This window comes from Myxocyprinus asiaticus, chromosome 23, assembly GCF_019703515.2.
Source record: "Myxocyprinus asiaticus isolate MX2 ecotype Aquarium Trade chromosome 23, UBuf_Myxa_2, whole genome shotgun sequence".
Classification (NCBI taxonomy): Eukaryota; Metazoa; Chordata; class Actinopteri; order Cypriniformes; family Catostomidae; genus Myxocyprinus; species Myxocyprinus asiaticus.
Genome location: NC_059366.1, coordinates 2,613,279 through 2,633,945, shown reverse-complemented (window position 1 = coordinate 2,633,945; position 20,667 = coordinate 2,613,279). Strand labels below are relative to the sequence as shown.

General features: G+C 39.5%; 1 protein-coding gene across 1 annotated transcript in view; it reads left to right on the top strand.

The window, feature by feature from the left end:
* Positions 1-20,667, top strand: part of nrxn1b (neurexin 1b) — a 582,675-nt gene that overhangs the window by 313,736 nt on the left and 248,272 nt on the right. Inside the window, exon 19 of the mRNA XM_051650892.1 lies at positions 6,196-6,377. Within this exon, the coding sequence (XP_051506852.1) occupies positions 6,196-6,377 (182 nt within the window). The remainder of the gene's footprint in view (positions 1-6,195; positions 6,378-20,667) is intronic.

Here is a 20,667-nt window from a genome sequence, read left to right as displayed (position 1 = left end):
GCTTTTTAAAGATGTTGATTTCATTTTCCAGCAGGATTTGGCACCTGCCCACACTGCCAAAAGCACCAAAAGTTGGTTAAATGACCATGGTGTTGGTGTGCTTGACTGGCCAGCAAACTCACCAGACCTGAACCCCATAGAGAATCTATGGGGTATTGTCAAGAGGAAAATGAGAAACAAGAGACCAAAAAATGCAGATGAGCTGAAGGCCACTGTCAAAGAAACCTGGGCTTCCATACCACCTCAGCAGTGCCACAAACTGATCACCTCCATGCCACGCCGAATTGAGGCAGTAATTAAAGCAAAAGGAGCCCCTACCAAGTATTGAGTACATATACAGTAAATGAACATACTTTCCAAAAGGCCAACAATTCACTAAAAATGTTTTTTTTTTATTGGTCTTATGATGTATTTTAATTTATTGAGATGCACCTGTATACAGACATGCAGGAGGAAACAGATGTATTGCAGAGTGAGTGATTTACTGATATTGTCATGTATTTACAAGAATATACAGAGTTATATGAGTTATAATATGACAAAGTAACTTGCAGCCTCTGATAATCTGGGGGCCTCTGATGCACTGGGGGCAGTGGTGGCTCAGCGGTTAAGGCTCTGGGTTACTGATCAGAAGGGGGTTCAAGCCCCAGCACTGCCAAGATGCCACTTTTGGGCCCTTGAGCAAGGCCTGTGACCCTATCTGCTCCAGGGGCACCGTATCATGGCTGACCCCAGCTCTGACCCCAGCTTAGCTGGGATATGTGAAAAAAAGAATTTCACTGTATACAGGTGCTGGTCATATAATTAGAATATCATCAAAAAGTTGATTTATTTCACTAATTCCATTCAAAAAGTGAAACTTGTATATTATATTCATTCATTACACACAGACTGATATATTTCAAATGTTTATTTCTTTTAATTTTGATGATTATAACTGACAACTAAGGAAAATCCCAAATTCAGTATCTCAGAAAATTAGAACATTACTTAAGACCAATACAAAGAAAGGATTTTTAGAAATCTTGGCCAACTGAAAAGTATGAACATGAAAAGTATGAGCATGTACAGCACTCAATATTTAGTTGGGGCTCCTTTTGCCTGAATTACTGGAGCAATGCGGCGTGGCATGGAGTCGATCAGTCTGTGGCACTGCTCAGGTGTTATGAGAGCTCAGGTTGCTCTGATAGTGGCCTTCAGCTCTTCTGCATTGTTGGGTCTGGCATATCGCATCTTCCTCTTCACAATACCCCATAGATTTTCTATGGGGTTAAGGTCAGGTGAGTTTGCTGGCCAATTAAGAACAGGGATACCATGGTCCTTAAACCAGATTCTGGTTGCTTTGGCACTGTGTGCAGGTGCCAAGTCCTGTTGGAAAATGAAATCTGCATCTCCATAAAGTTGGTCAGCAGCAGGAAGCATGAAGTGCTCTAAAACTTCCTGGTATACGGCTGCGTTGACCTTGGACCTCAGAAAACACAGTGGACCAACACCAGCAGATGACATGGCACCCCAAACCATCACTGACTGTGGAAACTTTACACTGGACCTCAAGCAACGTGGATTGTGTGCCTCCCCTCTCTTCCTCCAGACTCTGGGACCCTGATTTCCAAAGGAAATGCAAAATTTACTTTCATCAGAGAACATAACTTTGGACCACTCAGCAGCAGTCCAGTCCTTTTTGTCTTTAGCCCAGGCGAGACGCTTCAGACGCTGTCTGTTTTTCAAGAGTGGCTTGACACAAGGAATGCGACAGCTGAAACCCATGTCTTGCATACATCTGTGCATAGTGGTTCTCCCCCACATTTTTGAATGGGTTTTGTTCCACAATCCTCTCCAGGGTGCGGTTATCCCTATTGCTTGTACACTTTTTTTCTACCACATCTTTTCCTTCCCTTCGCCTCTCTATTAATGTGCTTGGACACAGAGCTCTGTGAACAGCCAGCCTCTTTTGCAATGACCTTTTGTGTCTTGCCCTCCTTGTGCAACGTGTCAATGGTCGTCTTTTGGACAACTGTCAAGTCAGCAGTCTTCCCCATGATTGTGTAGCGTACAGAACTAGACTGAAAGACCATTTAAAGGCCTTTGCAGGTGTTTTGAGTTAATTAGCTGATTAGAGTGTGGCACCAGGTGTCTTCAATATTGAACCTTTTCACAATATTCTAATTTTCTGAGATACTGAATTTGGGATTTTCCTTAGTTGTCAGTTATAATCATCAAAATTAAAAGAAATAAACATTTGAAATATATCAGTCTGTGTGTAATGAATGAATATAATATACAAGTTTCACTTTTTGAAAAATAAATTATCAGTCACCTTTTAATTAAAACCATATCCATAACACATTTTGATTGAATAATTTCAGATTTTATTAGCTACTATTAAAATACATGTTAAGATAAATGATAGCAATTTCTAAAACTCCACACCCAAAAATATGTATTTTATAAATTCTTGCTCTGTAATTTTTACTTTTTAATTAAAGATTTTATTAACATATGAATTATAATGGTTTATAAATAGACCATTGAAAAACCCATATCTGTCAACCACTAATCTTAATAGAGGAGCTCATCCCACTGTGATGTTTTACTGAATCTCAAACATGTTGAATACAGTGTTTTAAGCTCACCACTCTTAAAACTCTTCCTTCCTAGATATTCAAAGACTTTTAGGGCAAAAATAATAGCATCTAGCATTTTATTTGATCACCTCTCAGTTTCAGCCGCTATTTATTTATTTTTTTTTTTTTTTGCGTGCAGTACATAAAATTGTGGTTCGGAGTTTGAGCGCAGCTGTACGATTAGCGTGCAGCGCAGAGTGAACATTATCTCATCACTGAAAAAGCATTCATGGCTAGTGAACATTATCTCATCACTGAAAAAGCATTCATGGCCATTTCGCAATAGCAAAGTAGACATAAGACTAACTGTACTAATTGTAGGCCTAATATATTGACTTGAAAAAAAAAAAAATAGGCATCATGATTGCAGGTTTTCCAATATTAAATATTCCATATTCAACTGAGGGTGCCCCACCTTTCATCTGAGTGTGCTTAGCATCATCAAGCACCTCCAAAGAACAGGGCCTGCTCACAGATGTGAGATATCAGTATGTGCTGCATGCTTCAAAGTGAATAAGCTATCTGTCCCCATCTAAATTTTTCAGGGATAGAGCAGCAGTGTGTCCTTCTTAGTGTTTATCCTGCGAATACAGGTTAAAAGAGCTTTATTCCAAGTATAGGTCTCTGCGGAACAGTAATGGGTGTTTTCAAATCAGTGGGCATTTTCAAATCTGGATGGGTGTTTCTGAACTATCCAATGAAAGTAGGGAATCTCAATGTAGTAATCAATGGGCATTTCCAAACCAGGATGGTCGTTTCTAAGTTTAGAGATACAATTTCACTGGATAGTTATCCGACTTTCACTGGATAGTTATCCAGTGAAAGTCGGCAATCTCAATGGTTTGAAAACGCCCACTGATTGGATAAAGCCCACATTTGTTCTGCAGAGGCATAAGACTCCTTTATTCTGAGGATCTTGGTTCTCATTAAAATCTGAACACAGAATAATTTACTGGTGCTCACAAGAACAATCGCTGATGACATGAAATGCTTTTATTTAAGATTATCTAAGAAAAAGGTTTTTCATGAACAACAGGGAACCACTGTAGGTATTTACATTAACTACTATGCACTTACATTAATGTAAGTGTTTGAGACAATGTGCTTACTGTATTGTGCAAATATGTGTACTTACATTTAAAGTCCTACATGCAATTATATCTGTATTCACACTGTCCCTATAATAGGAAGTACATTGCATCAAATGCTTAATTATTTTACTAATGCAAGTACTGCAAATGTAAAGAGGGATCAACCTGTTTGACGTAAAGCTTTGAAATGTTGCCTCAAACATCTTTGACATGTCAGCAGTTATTACAGGTTTCATTATTTTTTTACTTAATTAAGATGGATATAATTAAGCTAGAAGTACACAAAGGCCAATGTTAAATTCATAACCCACATGCTTCATAAATGTATCAGTAATTAAAAATAAAGAAAAGCTCTTTAATGTCAATATACAGTGCATCTGGAAAGTATTCACAGCGCTTCACTTTTTCCACATTTTGTTATGTTACAGCCTTATTCCAAAATGGATTAAATTCATTATTTTCCTCAAAATTCTACAAACAATACCCCATAATGACAATGTGAAAGAAGTTTGTTTGAAATCTTTGCAAATTTATGAAAAAAATCACATGTGCATAAGTATTCACAGCCTTTGCCAAGACACTCAAAATTGAGCTCAGGTGCATCCTGTTTCCACTGATCATCCTTGAGATGTTTCTACAACTTGATTGGAGTCCACCTGTGGTACATTCAGTTGATTGGACATGATTTGGAAAGGCACACACCTGTCTATATAAGTTCCCACAGTCAGTGCATGTCAGAGCACAAATCAAGCCATGAAGTCCAAGGAATTGTCTATAGACCTCCGAGACAGGATTGTATCGAGGCACAGATCTGAGGAAGGGTACAGAAAAATGTCTGCAGCATTGAAGGTCCCAATGAGCACAGTGGCCACCATCATCCGTAAATGGAAGAAGTTTGGAACCACCTGGACTTTTCCTAGAGCTGGCCGCCTGGCAAAACTGAGCGATCAGTGGAGAAGGGCCTTTGTCAGGGAGGTGACCAACAACCCGATGGTCACTCTGACAGAGCTCCAGCATTTCACTGTGGAGAGAGGAGAAACTTCCAGAAGAACAACCATCTCTGCAGCACTCCACCAATCAGGCCTGTATGGTAGAGTGGCCAGACGGAAGCCACACCTCAGTAAAAGGCACATGACAGCCCGCCTGGAGTTTGCTAAAAGGCACCTGAAGGACTCTCAGACCATGAGAAACAAAGATTGAACTCTTTGGCCTGAATGGCAAGCGTCATGTCTGGAGGAAACCAGGCACCGCTCATCACCTGGCCAATACCATCCCAACAGTTAAGCATGGTGGTGGCAGCATCATGCTGTGGGGATGTTTTTCAGTGGCAGGAACTGGGAGACTAGTCAGGATCGAGGGAAAGATGAATGCAGCAATGTACAGAGACATCCTTGATGAAAACCTGCTCCAGAGCGCTCTGGACCTCAGACTGGGGTGAAGGTTCATCTTCCAACAGGACAACGACCCTAAGTACACAGCCAAGATAACAAAGGAGTGGCTCTGGGACAACTCTGTGAATGTCCTTGAGTGGCCCAGCCAGAGCCCAGACTTGAACCCGATTGAACATCTCTGGAGAGATCTGAAAATGGCTGTGCACCGACACTCCCCATCCAACCTGATGGAGCTTGAGAGGTCCTGCAAAGAAGAATGGGAGAAACTGCCCAAAATTAAGTGTGCCAAGCTTGTAGCATAATACTCAAAAAGACTTGAGGCTGTAATTGGTGCCAAAGGTGCTTCAAGAAAGTATTGAGCAAAGGCTGTGAATACTTATGTACATGTGATTTTTTATTTTATTTTATTTATTTTTTTTCATAATCTTTTTTTTAAATTTGCAAAGATTTCAAACAAACTTCTTTCATGTTGTCATCATGGGGTATTGTTTGTAGAATTTTGAGGAAAATAATGAATTTAATCCATTTTGGAATAAGGCTGTAACATAACAAAATGTGGAAAAAGTGAAGCACTGTGAATAATTTCCGGATGCACTGTATGTATTTTTTAAATGTATTGCATGTACCATTGTTATTGAATACAAAACACATCGTCAAAATTTAGACTTACTATAAAATTGTAAAGAACAGGCTTTAATAGTGACAAAATATAAAAATATGAAGTGCAACAAATATACATGTATATAGAGTTAAGTTTTATTTTTTTGATTGACTTCTAACCTCTACATTAGTGTTTTTAAGTTTTTACTAGTTTATTTAGTGTAAATTGTTAAATCATATAATATACAGTATTTGCTGTATCATATTTATATTTTCAGAAGTTGTATGCCATCACCTTTGAGAATTGAGATCCTTATTGTGTTTGTGCAGTGCATGAGTAGCACTAAAAACCAAGAGAGATACAAGGAGAGTTTGTGTAATTATGTGATGCTGTTTTATTCGCTTATTAATTTTGATCCACTTTTTTTTTTTTTTTTTTTTTACTAAACCTTTTCTCTGTCTCTCTGTTTACTAATCTGTCTCCTGCAGCGGGCACCACATATATTTTTGGCAGAGATGGTGGTCTGATTACATACACATGGCCAGCAAATGATCGTCCTAGCACGCGAGCAGACCGGCTGGCGGTGGGATTCAGCACGCAGCAGAAAGACGCTGTACTCATGCGAGTGGACAGCTCATCTGGGTTAGGAGACTATCTCAAGCTACATATTGTAAGTACTTTACTGTCTACAAACATACACACATACACACACACACAATATACATGTCTAGGTCGGGTTTTTTTTATAGCGAATATTTTTAAAAAAGCAAGTATTATCTAAAAAGAAAAAAATGTCAATTTGTTAATGCACACAGTGTAGTTTACACAATTAAGTGACACACACAAACACTGCCTTGAATTTCAACACACACAAAAAGCAGACAATTGATAATCAATATCAATATTTGTCACATCAGTTTTATTAATACAACACAATGGAAAATGCTGCATGTGTAGTTCATTGTCTAATGAAGAATTTTTTTCTTTAGGACAAAAATCACTGCTGTTGAAAAATTTTTCTCCATTGAGAGCTATTCAAACGACAGCCCTGTATTCTGACAATCAGTTTAACTTTTCTTTAGCATATATCTTTTGAACCATTTGACCTTGAAGAATACTTTTTTTTTCTTCTGGTTTTGCTCCTCATGTCGAGTTGGTTGAAACTTATTTTCAATTTACATTGTTTCATTCAAGCAATATTGTAACATAAATGAATAACCATTTTCCAACTGTCACCACAAAAAGTCTCAGATGATCTTCAGACTGAGCTGCACAAAAATTATATTGCAACCATTAACAAATAACGTCATAACAAATGTCCTATCAAAATGAAACTTGGTATGCATCATTGCAACCATGGTCTGAAAATGCATGTGAAGTTTGTTGATAACTTACAGATCAAGAAATCTCAAAAAGGCACATTTTTGCCAAAAGCTTTTGAACAGTTTTGGTCAAAATTATTAGCTTGGTGTTTTTTGATTCCTTGGGTCATCCGGAATTTGTCTATACCAATTTTTCTGACATCTGCCATATTTATTGCCTCTCATTTTTAATTTTAATATAAAGCAATGCATCATTTGAAAATTGGTATGCATCATCATCATGTCCTGAGGGTTCATGAGCAGTTTGGAGACAGCACCACCTATAGTAAAAAAATAAATCTGGATAGCATTGTTAGCATGCTACACACAGACTATGCTAACGGATTAGCCTGCTAACTGGGGATTATATCTTTTAAGGCTAATTGGTTATAATCTTATGCGTAAGAAACATATGCTTAGCATGCTGTCCAAAGCTTTCGTTTGCTGACTCTACACTTAACCTGTCTCTTTTCCATTGCTAAGACATGTCAGCTGAGTGGTTCAGTGTGTACATTTCTGCACTAGCATCTGAAAGGTTGGGTGTTCAAATCCCAATAAGTGTGGTTTTAAAATGTTTACTTCTGCTATCCTTTGAGTCTTCATATGGGGCTTATTATAATTTAGGCTGTACTTCACTGCATAATTCCTGCTTGAATTCAAAAACACTTAGCTCTAATGACAGTATTTCTCAGCAATCATTTTGTTCTCATGTGGTATGTCTCTTTGGCATGTTTTAGACTTGATTGTGTTGATTGTGGTGATTGGATTAGGCTCTGTATTATGACACCAACAGTCTCCCCCGCCTCATCTAGCCTAACATTTGTGCCTCTGTTGTACTGAAGCTCTGTGCATTCTGCTTAGTGAATGCTTGCAGCAGCTTTAATTATGATTATTTATTTATTTATTTATTTATTATGTATTCTTTTTTTTTTTTTTTTTCAAACAACATACATTTTAGAGTAGATGTTTTGCAAGTGCTAGATTTTTTTGGAGGGTTCTTAAAAGTATGAAATGGACTAATTTTTTCTCTGTCTGCTGCCTTTGACATCACAGTGCACATGCCAGTCTAATAACTGCCTTTGAAATGAATAGGAATGTTATTATATACCACCTCTGCAAATGCAGTTGGGTCGCATCTGTTTCTGTACCTCTGAATGAGGTTTGAGTGATCTCATTGCATCCATTTACACCTGTATTTAGTACTGTTTACTTGTGATTGGAGCATAATACTAGGTGAAAACTGGGATGCATGCACAAGATAAATACAGCAGCAAACACACAACCCCACACATCCACAAACACAATTAGAGGAAGTACACTTACATTCACATTCAAAAGATATTGAAGCACACAGCTGCACACTTTGTTTTTTTTTTGTTTTTTTTTTAAATAGTATTGCGGTCACACACACATACATATAGACATGCACACATGTGGACGTGTCACCGATCTTTAGTGTTACTCATGCAGTGAGTTGCTGCAGCAGTGTGTCGAGCTGCGTCAGGTCATCATCGGCCCGCAGGTAAGCAGGTGAAATGAAAAGGAAGCAAATATGTATTTGACGCTTCAGGAAATATTGTGGTGATAGAATCGTAATTGTGTCATTTTCAAGTCAGACTGTGACTTAACCGCAGACTGCGGTTAATGGTGTTATGCAGTAAAAACACACACAATGTAACGCAAATTTGACCCACAAACTGAAGACAAGATACCTGACCCTATCGATTCATATAATATTCCACTGCTAAAGATTTTAGCTTTAAAATTAGAATATAAAAGAACAGCTAAAGCAGAAAATCGACAATATTTATAGTTTCAGTAAACTTTTGGGATGAGCACATTTAATTCAATCAATCACGACTCAGAGATTACTCAATAAACCACTGCTTACCTCACTGCTGTGACAATTTACTGTACATTTCAGAAGATATACAGGGGGATTGACTTTCTTGTGTCAGATATGTCACTTTGCTGTTAGCTGATTGATCTAGTGTATGTGTTTGTGATCTGTTTCCAGTGTAGCATAAGCTACCATGGTGATGAACACAGTTAAATTCTACCTACACTTTTGAGACAGAAAAAAAACAAGGTTTTCTCAAACTAAATTAAAACTAACCCAGGTAGGCACTAAAACCAGCTTTGTGAGAAAGGCCAGTGAAATATAACAAAATGAGTGGAATGATTGGGTAAGTGTTCACAGGTGCAGTAGCGGCTCATGTCCACAGATATAGGTGGACATTACTCAATACGTTCAACTCATTATTTATAAAATAATGAATAATACAACACAACTGTCTACATGACATTTACATGTTTTTACAGTAGGCCTGCTAAAAAAAACTTAATCATCCTGTACACACCACCCTACACCCTTGCAAAATAAGAACAAGAATGTAAATATGGGAAACATATATACATATAGTTTACACAGAGCCAAGGCTTTTTGACATAACATTTTTCATCACACAATATATATAGAACAAACCACACTCACCGACAGCAGACAAAACAAGATGAGAACACGTTCTTGTGTTCAAACACAGCTTAATGGAGCGCAAATACAAACGCAGGGCTCTCAAGAAGTGTTTTTCTAAGCTTCAAACTATGTTTAACTTGACACAGCGACACAGATTATTATTTTTTATAATATATATTTTTATTTATAATGATTTAAATATCATTATTTATAAGTATTTAATCATTATTTATTGAATTATTGTTATTTGAGGGACTTTCTAAGCAAATATTTATATATGCGATCAATTGCGATTAATTTGTTCAATGTAATTAATTCAATTAAAAAATGTCATAGATTGACAGCCTTAATATATATATATATATATATATATACAGTACTGTGCAAAAGTCTTTGGTACATAAGATGTTTCACAAAAGCATTTGTCTTAAGATGGTTATTTATATCTTCAGCATTAGTGTGTCAATAGGAAATATAAATGTTAGACTCCCAAACATTACATTTGCAAATAGAAAAGATTAGAATAGAAGAACAGGGAGCCTTGCAACAGATGTCATGGCCCCCACAAAGCCCCCCACTAAACATCGTGTCAGTCTTGTGGCAGTACGACATCTTTGATGCTGCATGGCCGAATGGAGGAGGGAAATTAATTATCCAATTATCCGGAAGTGAGGAAATGTGTATATAGGGTGGAGTTGTAGGGAGAAAAAGGAGCAGGTTACCTGAGATGAGACAGACGCCACCTAGTCAGTGAGACATCGCTGTGTTTGGGCCAGGGTGGATCTCTAGAGTGAGCGTGAGTTGCCGGGGTGATCGATTGAGTGTTGCGTACTGCACCTCTGGACGCTGGCTGCAGAGCGAAGCAAGTCTTTTGTGCTGACGAGTGCGAGTGAGCTCTCCAGGTGAATTCCTGTTTTACAGCCCTTAAACCTCATACGTTCAAAAACTTTTCTCCCTGCCATTATCGGCCAGCGCTCATCTTGCATACACCCACACACACCCTTTTGCCACACGCAAACCTCCACAAAGATTCACACACCCACTTTCATGAAGCACTTTGTGATCATGCTGTTTGGTTTGATTCAATGCAAATATAGTCAAGTGTTTAATAATGTTTAAAGTCTGATGTAAGAATTCACTATTTAATGTTTTCTTCCTTGTTTTTTGTTGTTGTTTGTTCTTCTATTTTTTCTTTCCTTCTCATTACTTCTTTCACTCCCGCCGTATTGGTGAGCAGTGGAGTGTTGAATCTGCCGAGGTTTTCAAGCATCAAAGATACTTCTACCTCAGAGGCATCAACTTTCATTTACTTTAAGGTTGTTTGTTTTCTTTATTATTGCTGGACAACAAAAAACGGTGGAAAGACTGTATTTGAACTTGAGCCAAAGTGCTAGTTTTGTTTCTGTTTGATTCCTTGTTGACTGGTGAAAATATAACTGTGAAACTGAGTTTGTATTTGAACTTGAGCCAGCGCCAGTTGTTTTGTTTGATTCCTTGTTGATTGGTGAAAATATAACTGAAACTGAACTTTCTTTGTGTGGGAGTCTGATTCATGTGTTTTGTAACAGGTGACTTAAAGAGCTATTCTGGGTGAAAACAGTATTATTTGACAAGATTGAGCTTGTCTTGTGCCTAAACTAAGTAAATCAGTTTGTTTAATTTGTTTATTTATTTAGTATCTCTTTAATTTGCTGATTTAAATTCTCTTTGGGGCCCGCCACCGTTACAGTTTGAGATTACATAAAGAGACAGAAGCAATTGAGACAGCCTAAATAGATAGACGAACTGTGGATTCTCCAAGAAGCTTGGAACATCCTATCTGCCAGCAACCAAAAAAAAAAAAAAAAAAAACTCTGTCCAGGTGTTGGGCCTCATGTGTTCAGATAGAAGACAAAGGCAGGCCTAACAGTCATAAAAACATAACTCAAGCCCCCACCTTCTAAGTCGTAAATTTTACAGATAAAAATCGCGCCAAAATCAAACAAAGGGAGTCCAAAACAGACTACAGATCCATGAAGCCTTGCCCTCTAAAGGATCGAGCTCTTGACTTCTATTGGATGAGGCACACCACAGAACGTCCCTCAAACATGACATCATCAGGACTTCAAATAATTCTGAAATGCTTCCAGAGTTGCTTCCAGCAACTTCATTCACCGAATACGGACGTAGCTTTTTGCTGCTCTCAGGTGCAACCTCGTGGCTTAAGGAAGTAATGTCTGACTTGAAACTGTAGCCACACAATCTCCATCTCGCTGGACGAGTTGAGATTACTCTGTGTTCAACCGAACACTCTAACGGATCCGAAGGAGACCGCCGAGCAATTCGCATCTTCATCCGTTTGCCTACAGAAGTGAAGAGATTAAAAGATTTCTCTTCCATCTTCAATCAAGTCGACATTTCTGAGTTCTCCGCCAGCCCGCCGAGAATCAACAGCTGTACCGCCCGCCGATAATCAACAGCCGTACCGCCTGCCGACAGCACGAGGAAATGGCCTCCCGTCATCACACGAGCCTCAAGGAACCGGGTCAAAGTTAAAGGACGGAGGAAAACACATTCTACCTGTGTCCTCATGCGATTCAAGTAAGAGGTTTACGTCTGGGCAGAGATAGAATATTATAGTGTGTTATTCTTGTGTTTCAAGGTTTTTGCTTGTACAGTTTACGGGCCGCCATGTCCGCTCATTATTAATACTCAGGGTATTAATTATCACGAATTTGTTTTGCTGTATTGTGGTCCAACCAAATTGGACTGTTGTGCATTTTCGCCATCGCGGGTGAGACAGCAACTGAGTTCATCCATTAAAGAGTCAAATAACAAGGGACTTTTACGAGCCCCGCTCGTAAAACCGAGTCTCTGAGTGATGAACACGGCTGCTTTATCTCCAGCTATCGCGAAATCAGCTTTCGGGCTGTCACTTAATAATCTCTCTCTCTCTCTCACTAACCACACTGACACACACACACACACACACACACACACACAGTCACACACACACCTTATGTGTTATAGGATTCTTTTTATTTCCATATCTAATCATATCACTGTTTAGTTTGTAGTTGTAAGTCGGAAGTTTATTGACTGCATTGTATTAATTATTAATTGATATTACTGCATAAATAAACTTTGTTTATATTACAAAGAGAAGTGTTTTGGTTTGTTTTGCATACGCCTGTGTCATGCTGACGGGATGTGAGTGCTCGGATTCAAACCTTCATTCATTGTTTTTTTTTCCCGAAAATCGATATTCTTCGGATGTCGATTTTCCTAAGAAAACAATCTAATATTGAGACTGTTTTAATATTTGGTTATTAGTCCCTGATTCCAGGGTGGTGCCCCGTCAATGTTAATCCTTATTAATATTCTATTGATTTTTGATAATTGATAATTATCTTTGATTGAATTTGAATGATCAATAAGCTAGTGTTAATTTTAATTAATGTTTCATTGACGTTAACAATTAACGATTATCTTTGATAACTGTTGATTTAAAGGATTAAAAAAAAGCTAACATTGATTCCCATCAATGTTCTATTGATTTTAATAATTAATAATTATCTTTGATAACTATTAATTATTGCTAATAACCAAACTTGCTCCTAAACGTAGCACACTACATTTACTGGAGTCCCATATGAGGTTTTAATGAGTTAGATCCAATTAATTAATTTAAATATTGATTAATAACTACAGAAATAATTATTAATTATTTCTGATAGTAACACTGATCTAAACAACCAGTAAAGCCCTACACAGGTGTACCTAGGAGAATTGGTGCTGTTTTAAAGGTGGTCACACCGAATATTGATTTAGCTTTTTTTATGTTTACTGGACTTTGTATGACATTAAGTGATAATGACAGCTATTTATGTCATTATTTTTGAAGACATCCTCATTATGCAACATTTTCCACAAGTGCCTAAAATTTTTGCACAGTACTGTGTGTGTGTGTGTGTGTGTGTATGTATATATATATAGAAATAGACGCCTCACATGTCCTCAGCTGACAGCTTCATTGAATTCTACCCGCTCAACACCAGTTTCGTACAACAGTAAAGAGAAGACTCAGGGGTGTAGGCTTTATGAGAAGAATTGCAAAGAAAAAGCCACTTTTGAAACAGAGAAAAAAAAAAAAAAAAAAAAAAAAACAGACTTTGGACAACAGAGCTTTTGTGGAATCAGACTGTAGGTGTGTGCGAAGTGCCCGACAAGACAGCTACATCTATGGCAATTGCAACAGGAAGCGTGGGGTGAAATGTCACTTGAGTATCTGGACAAACTGACAGCTAGAATGCCAAGGATCTGCAAAGCTATCATTGCTGCATGTGCAGGATTTTTTTATGAGAACTCTTTGAAGTAGTTTAAGAAGTTTTTTTTTTTTTTTATTGTAATAGTAATTTTTCACGTTATTAAATGCCACTTTGGTGAATAAAAGTACCAATTAATTTCCATAAGAGCAAAATCTGTACAATATTCCAATCTTTTGGCCGCCAGTGTATATATGCAAACAAATCAGTCAATTTCACCTTTCATTTTCATTGTATGGCAAAATAATGCAATGAAAGTCAACGGTGATAAAAACTAATATTTTTTCTGGCTTTTTTTTTTTTTTTTTTTTTGGATTTCGAACAACATGAATGTGAGTAAATGATAACAGAATTTTCATTTTTGGTGATGATATCCTTAAAACAGTATTGTGTCTGTCTTTGCCAGGCTCCTAATTCATAGGTCAACATTTCTTTCAAGTGAGTTCTTCAAATATCACAGTGATTCAGTGCAATTATTTGATCAAACAATTAATAAACGGCTATGACAGCTGTGAACTGAACCCAGACAGTGCTTTCTAATAGTATACATCAAATACATGAAGGTTGTATTGAGTGCCCAGTGCAAGTTGTATATCATACTTCATACTTGTTTTAGAGACTAACGAAGAACTAACTTTTTTTTTTTTTTTTAAAAACAACACAAAAGCATTTTCCAAGCATTTTCCAAGCTCTTACATATACGGTATTGAGAAGCATTAATGTAGATATAGGCTACAGAGCTAAAATACTTAATTACATGACAAAGCACTATTGCAGTTTCTCAAAATTACTTTTCCAAAAAAGTGGCCTGTTGTGGCAGTACCACAGTACAGTGATGGTATCAGATAATAATACATTGGGAATTCAATCTATAGTACTACATGATTTACAGGTACATAGTCATGTATCATAGTATTTGTAGCGCGGAGGAGGGTGGGGCCGGGCCGGAATGACGCACGCCCGGACCCCAATCAGCCTGATGAGGTGAGTGAGGGATAAAGGCGACCAGAGATGGCAGTTCGAGGGAGAGAGAGAACTACAGGCAGCTGCCCTGTATGTGTTTATGTTTGTGTGTTTTTGTTTAAGTTTATCATTAAACTTTATTTATATTGTCAAGCCGGTTCTCGCCGCCTCCTTTCCCTTATAACCCCTTTACAGTATTTTAATGTACAAGTCTAAAATACATGGTTATACAATGGTACTTTTGGAACATCAAGAGATTTAATGTATTGTTAGTGCTTTTATACTCTTTTGCTTGGAAAATGTCTTTACCTGGAGTCATTGAAATGCTGTATATGCAGGTGTTGAACTTAATAATGACCAGTGTTAATCTTGTCAATTAAATTACTGACAAAATGTACTGTTGACAAAGTTTTTTGTCTCGAAGATGAGATGAACAAGACACATCATGACAGTAATCAAACAGTTTTAATTAAAAAATACTGTTGACAAAAATATGAAGAAAACAATAACACTGCAAGATATTTACAACATACTAACACTGTCTTTTTTTACTTATTTTGTTTTTAAAGAAAGAAGAATCTTGAAAGATTTGATAGAAATAAATTGAAAATTATAGGATGCATTTGCAGGTTTGGTTACATTTAAATATACAGGTAACGGGGTAATATAAGGTGGGCTCATATTGACTGATCAAATTACAATAGATTCATTTGTAGCATTCTATCATTATATGAAATGCCAAATGTGAAATTATTAGGAAATGGTAAACCCTTTTCTGGAGTGGTTATTTTTAATAAGCATTATATTACTTTGTTACTCAAAAAAACATCTTGCTGTCTCAAAAGTATTTGGATTAGTTGACAAATTCTGCACTATGACTATTGCCCCTATATCTACCCCCACCCCCAAGTCAGAGTAACAGGGACAGTAAACCACTTTTTTTTTTTTTTTAGGAATGCATCACTGTGCACCATGTGAGTTCTTGGATTTGTTTTTCCTTTATGAATGTCTACTTCTCTAAAAGAGCACCAGTAGAGGTAACAGTCACACACCATTGAAGCATCTTACTGCTACCATTGTTTTTTTATTTATTTATTTATTTTTCATTGTAAGGAATGTTTTTCTGTAATAGCAGAAGTATACAGCAGAATGAGCCCCAGTTAAGAGAGTTAAGTGATGCTCCAGGAGCAGGTCATATATTTATATGCATTAGAAGAAGAACCTCTCTCTGCCACTAACACAGGTCTGTTTGTATCTCTGTAGTAGTTTTGCATCATAATCTCAGATGACTTAAGAATCTGTTTACTTTTGAGGCCAGAAAGGCTCCTGAGATATGTTGCCTGCGTTAAAAGTGCATGTTGAGTCGTTGACAGTGAAAGCCATATTCATCCCTCAGGGAGCATTGAAGATCTTGTTCTGGATTACAACAGGGATAAATGTAATTTGCTTTCTGCCTTGTAATTGCGCACGTTTCATCAAATTAACCAGCTGCTCTGGTTCTCTGCACTCTGCAGTTCTGATACTGTCTGAGACTATTTTGTCTTGTTCACTAGATTTTTGTGCTAATATGTTACTGAATGCCTTTTTATTCGTCTGAAAGCTTCACAGCCACTTGTTTTTTTTTTTAGTCTGTCAGCCATCCCGCTTTTTTTTTTACTGTGTGTGTGTGTGTGTGTGTGTGTGTGTATATATATATATATATATATATATATATATATATATATATATATATTATTTTCTTCCCACAGTGCGTGTGGTTGTGTGTGTTTATTCTTGCTGTGGCTCTGCTGGGAAGTGTGTCCCTCCAAGGAAAAAGTCTGTTGCACGCTATTCCCAGCACACCTATTAAAGCACCTGCACAATGACATGAACTTACACAGATCACATTACACGCCCAGATTAAGCCTAGTGCCGCCCGTGTCATGGGCGCATACATGAACAAATGCACCTTACACACCACTGTGACTCTGTCATGCAAATTCTGGCTCATTCCGCTCCCTCATGTAGTCAACATGAGTTTACTCTGGTCTCACAGGGGTTTAAACCAGCTATACTTCCACAACACCAGCTAAGTACACAAATCCCACTCGAGTGAGGATTTTCTGACATTTGCAAAGATTGTAGGTATGATATTAGTGTGAGTTATTATTATAAGAATCAGTGTGTGTGTTTGCTCAGTTTTTGGAGCATCTCTCTTACTTTTGTCACTGTACTGCTGTTTCCATGGTAACAGCACAAGTCTATTCTCTGTGTTGTATCAGTGGTTCACACCTGTATCAAATCACTGCTAATAAACACCGGATGACACTGAGCAGAATTACATTTATTTAATTTGTTCCCAAAGGCCGCAACTTCTGTATCTTGATTGATACTCAGATTTTACAGTCAAAGTGTCAATAAACAAACAAGAAACCCTGTAGTTTATTACCTTTGTGAAATCAATAAAATATTAGATATTAATATCCGTTCTAATCTAATCTAAAAATCTGTTCTTCATTGCATTAAAACTGCTCGTTCAATGAAAGCATGCAGTGACCAGGGTCATGTCAAAAATAACATAAGCACTCTAAAAGTTGTTCATATGACTTGTAGGCTATATTCCACAACTCTTAAACCTTATTTGTGTTTGTGTTCAGTTCAAAACATTCAAACATGGCAAGTTTGATGATTGGTCACAAGACACACAAAAACCAATGTCATTTGGTGTTACTGACTTCAAATCTGACAATCCAGGTTTGGATCTTTGGTAACTCACATCCATATACCTCCTAAGTGAATAAATGTAATACACATTGTTTACAAGGTTAATATAACATTTGTATTTCTAATGAATAACACTATGCCAGTCTGCCATCACAACACAAAAGTGTTAAAGAATGCTTTTGAAATTATTTTTTATAGCTTTATTGGAAAAATAGTTCTATTTTTTTTTTTTTTTTTTTAACAGCAGATCTTGTACAAACCTTAATATAAAGGTATTTATGGTATGTGTGTTATCATGATTCTTGTTTTGTAAAGGCACTTCTAGCTGTGCTGCTGTTCTTCTGCATTAATACTTTTTATTTCTCTCAATAAAAAATTCTAAACAATGCAGTAAGCTTTGGATACTCTTATTGTGTTATATGAGCCCAAAAAGTAACAGCTTCTGACTGTGAAACAAGATGCAACAGATATGAGATATTGGAAACCGTTTTGGTAACTATATAGTCTACTTGATATAAATGCGCTGTTGACAAAGGTGTTATTTATTAATTCCTGATGTAATTGCGATCACTTCTCTCTCCGTGCTAGTGAGAGAACAGTCAGTAGGAAAGCTTGAAGGTGTCAATGGTAATTAATTAACAGCAGCTGAGGCACACACTGTGTAAACGCACATCATAAACAGGGCTCTCATCCAATAACGTGAGACCGCTCCTTTTAATGCAAAAATATATTATTCCTCCTCCTGTGTTTGACTTGATTCTGAGTCATCCTGCATTCTGTTTGTTCATCTATCTCTGTGTTTGTTTGTTCGTCTCTCTCACTATCAGTCTCACCTTCAGCCAAGTGGAGCATTGCATGCACAGATATTTGCATACCACAATATAGAAACATTTGTAGGTTCTACTGGTTGTTTAGATCAGTTCCTTATCTGTCACTCACTCAACGTTGGTGTCGATGTAGTGACACTAGTGGTCACTCTTGGGAGCCCGAGACACCTCTGGTCTTTGATAAAAGGCCAATGAAAATTGGCGAGTGGTATTTGCATGCCACTCCCCTGGACATACGGGTATAAAAGGAGCTGGTATGCAACCACTCATTCAGATTTTCCCTTCGGAGCCGAACGGTCATGCTCACTGAGCTGAATACTACTGTTCATTCACCTCTGCTGGATCTGACGGTGCATTTCAGCGGCTTCTCCCTCCTCTGCACTGGTGCACTGCAGAGAATGCCCCTGGGCGCTTCAGCAGAAAAACTAGAGAGTATATTTTCTGAAAGAGCATTTTTCCCCTCTAAAAGAGTATATATTTCTCTAAAAGAGCGCACACACGGAATGTCTTTTTAAAGATGCTTTTCCGATTGTGTGTTATTCCTGGTTGCGCTCGTTATCTCTCACCTTCTGACGGTCACGATCACTGTCTTTCGTGTCTGGGCACTGCTCACGCAGAGACAGCGTTCGTGGATGGTCATGTTCTCATTGCGAGAATATGTCCATGGCAACGTTGCGGTTGCGGCTCGCCGAAAGCGAGCCACCCCAGGAGGCTCCCGCCTTGGTCCTTTTACCCACGGGTATGAGGCCAGCGTGGCTAGCACTGGGGGTGATTTGGGGACCCCAGTGGGACCGCCTCCGCCGGGTATCTCCCCGCGGACCTCCCATTCCCCAGCACGCTCGTCTGCCCCAATCGGGCTTCCAGGTGAGTCCGCCGGCTCGTCTCATGGCGAGTTCGACCTCTTATTCGGAGCTCGCGAAAATGATGAGCTCTCGAGCGCAGCATCGGAGAGCGGGCTCGTCCAGTCGGAAGCCTCAGCTGGGCTCCTCCCTTCGGGGACGATTGCCCGGTCACAGGCTGACGCGGAGATGGTGACATGCTTTCCCGGGCAGCCGCGAGCATAGGCTAGAGTGGAACTCACTGCTCTTCCCTGAACCCTCGCGGCTCGGTGATTGGTTCCTGGGCTCGCGGCGCCGCTCAAAGCCACGCCCCGCCCCCGTACCTTTCTTCCTGGAAGTGCATGAAGAGATGACAAGGTCGTGGGAGGCACTTTTTACTGCCCATTCCCGATCTTTTCAGCTTCCCCGCCCTCACTACCCTCGATGGTGGGGCGGCCAAGGGCTATTCGGCAATCCCCCGGTGGATAAAGGCGCTCGCGGTGCACCTATGCCCGCAGAGCACCGCCACCTGGCGTGGGTGCCTAAAACCGCTGTCCAAGGCCTGTAGATTTACGTCGTCTCTGACGGCCAAGGCCTACGGTGCCGCTGGACAAGCCACCTCCACCCTGCACACCATGGCTCTCCTGCAAGTCCGCCAAGGCGCTAAAGGAACTGCACGAGGGTAGTTCCACCCCGGGATTGATGCAGAAACTGTGCTCTGCGACCAACCTCGCTCTCTGAGCGACGGAGGTCACGGCGCGGTCTCTCGAACGGACGATGGCCACACTAGTGGTCCAGGGGCGCCACCTTTGGCTCAACCTGGTCGAGATGGGTGAGGCCGACAAGACACGATTCCTTGCTGCCCCCATTTCCCAGGCGGGCCTATTCGGCGACACCGCCGAGGACTTTGCCCAGCAGTTTTCGATGGTAGAGCAATAGATGGGTGCTAGCCGGCATATCCCACGGCGCGGCTCAAGATCCCGCACCCCGTCTACTCATCGCCAAGGGCATCCCCCTGCGGTGACTGCACCGGCCCCGCCGCAGCCCGCCCCTTCGGCCCGGCCCCGACGTGGAGCCCACCACAGGAAGCAGATGCCACCCGTCTCGTGGCCGCCCAGAACCCGTGGAAGGCTTCAAAGCACCCTTGAGACGGGTGACCCAGGGACAACGAAACCCACTGCTCTGGAACTGGTAAGCAGATCTCCTCTTTTTGTTACCTTTTGCATTTAATTGCGCTGCATGCCCAAGTGGCTGCAGTACTCAAGAGCTCAGCAAGAGCGGTTTCCTTGTTCCCTGGGTCACGTATCCGGTGTGTATGGCTGTCATCACGACCACCATCCACCACTCTATTTGGCAGGTTTGGCGCTCCAGCGGCGGTCTCCCGCCCCTGAGCGCCCAGCTGTGGCACAAATCCGCCCCCGATGTGACAGTCTCCACGGGTCACGAGGACAGGCCTCTTCCTCCCCCGTCCCAGGCTGTTCTGGGGATGGTCACAAGGAGCCAGGAAA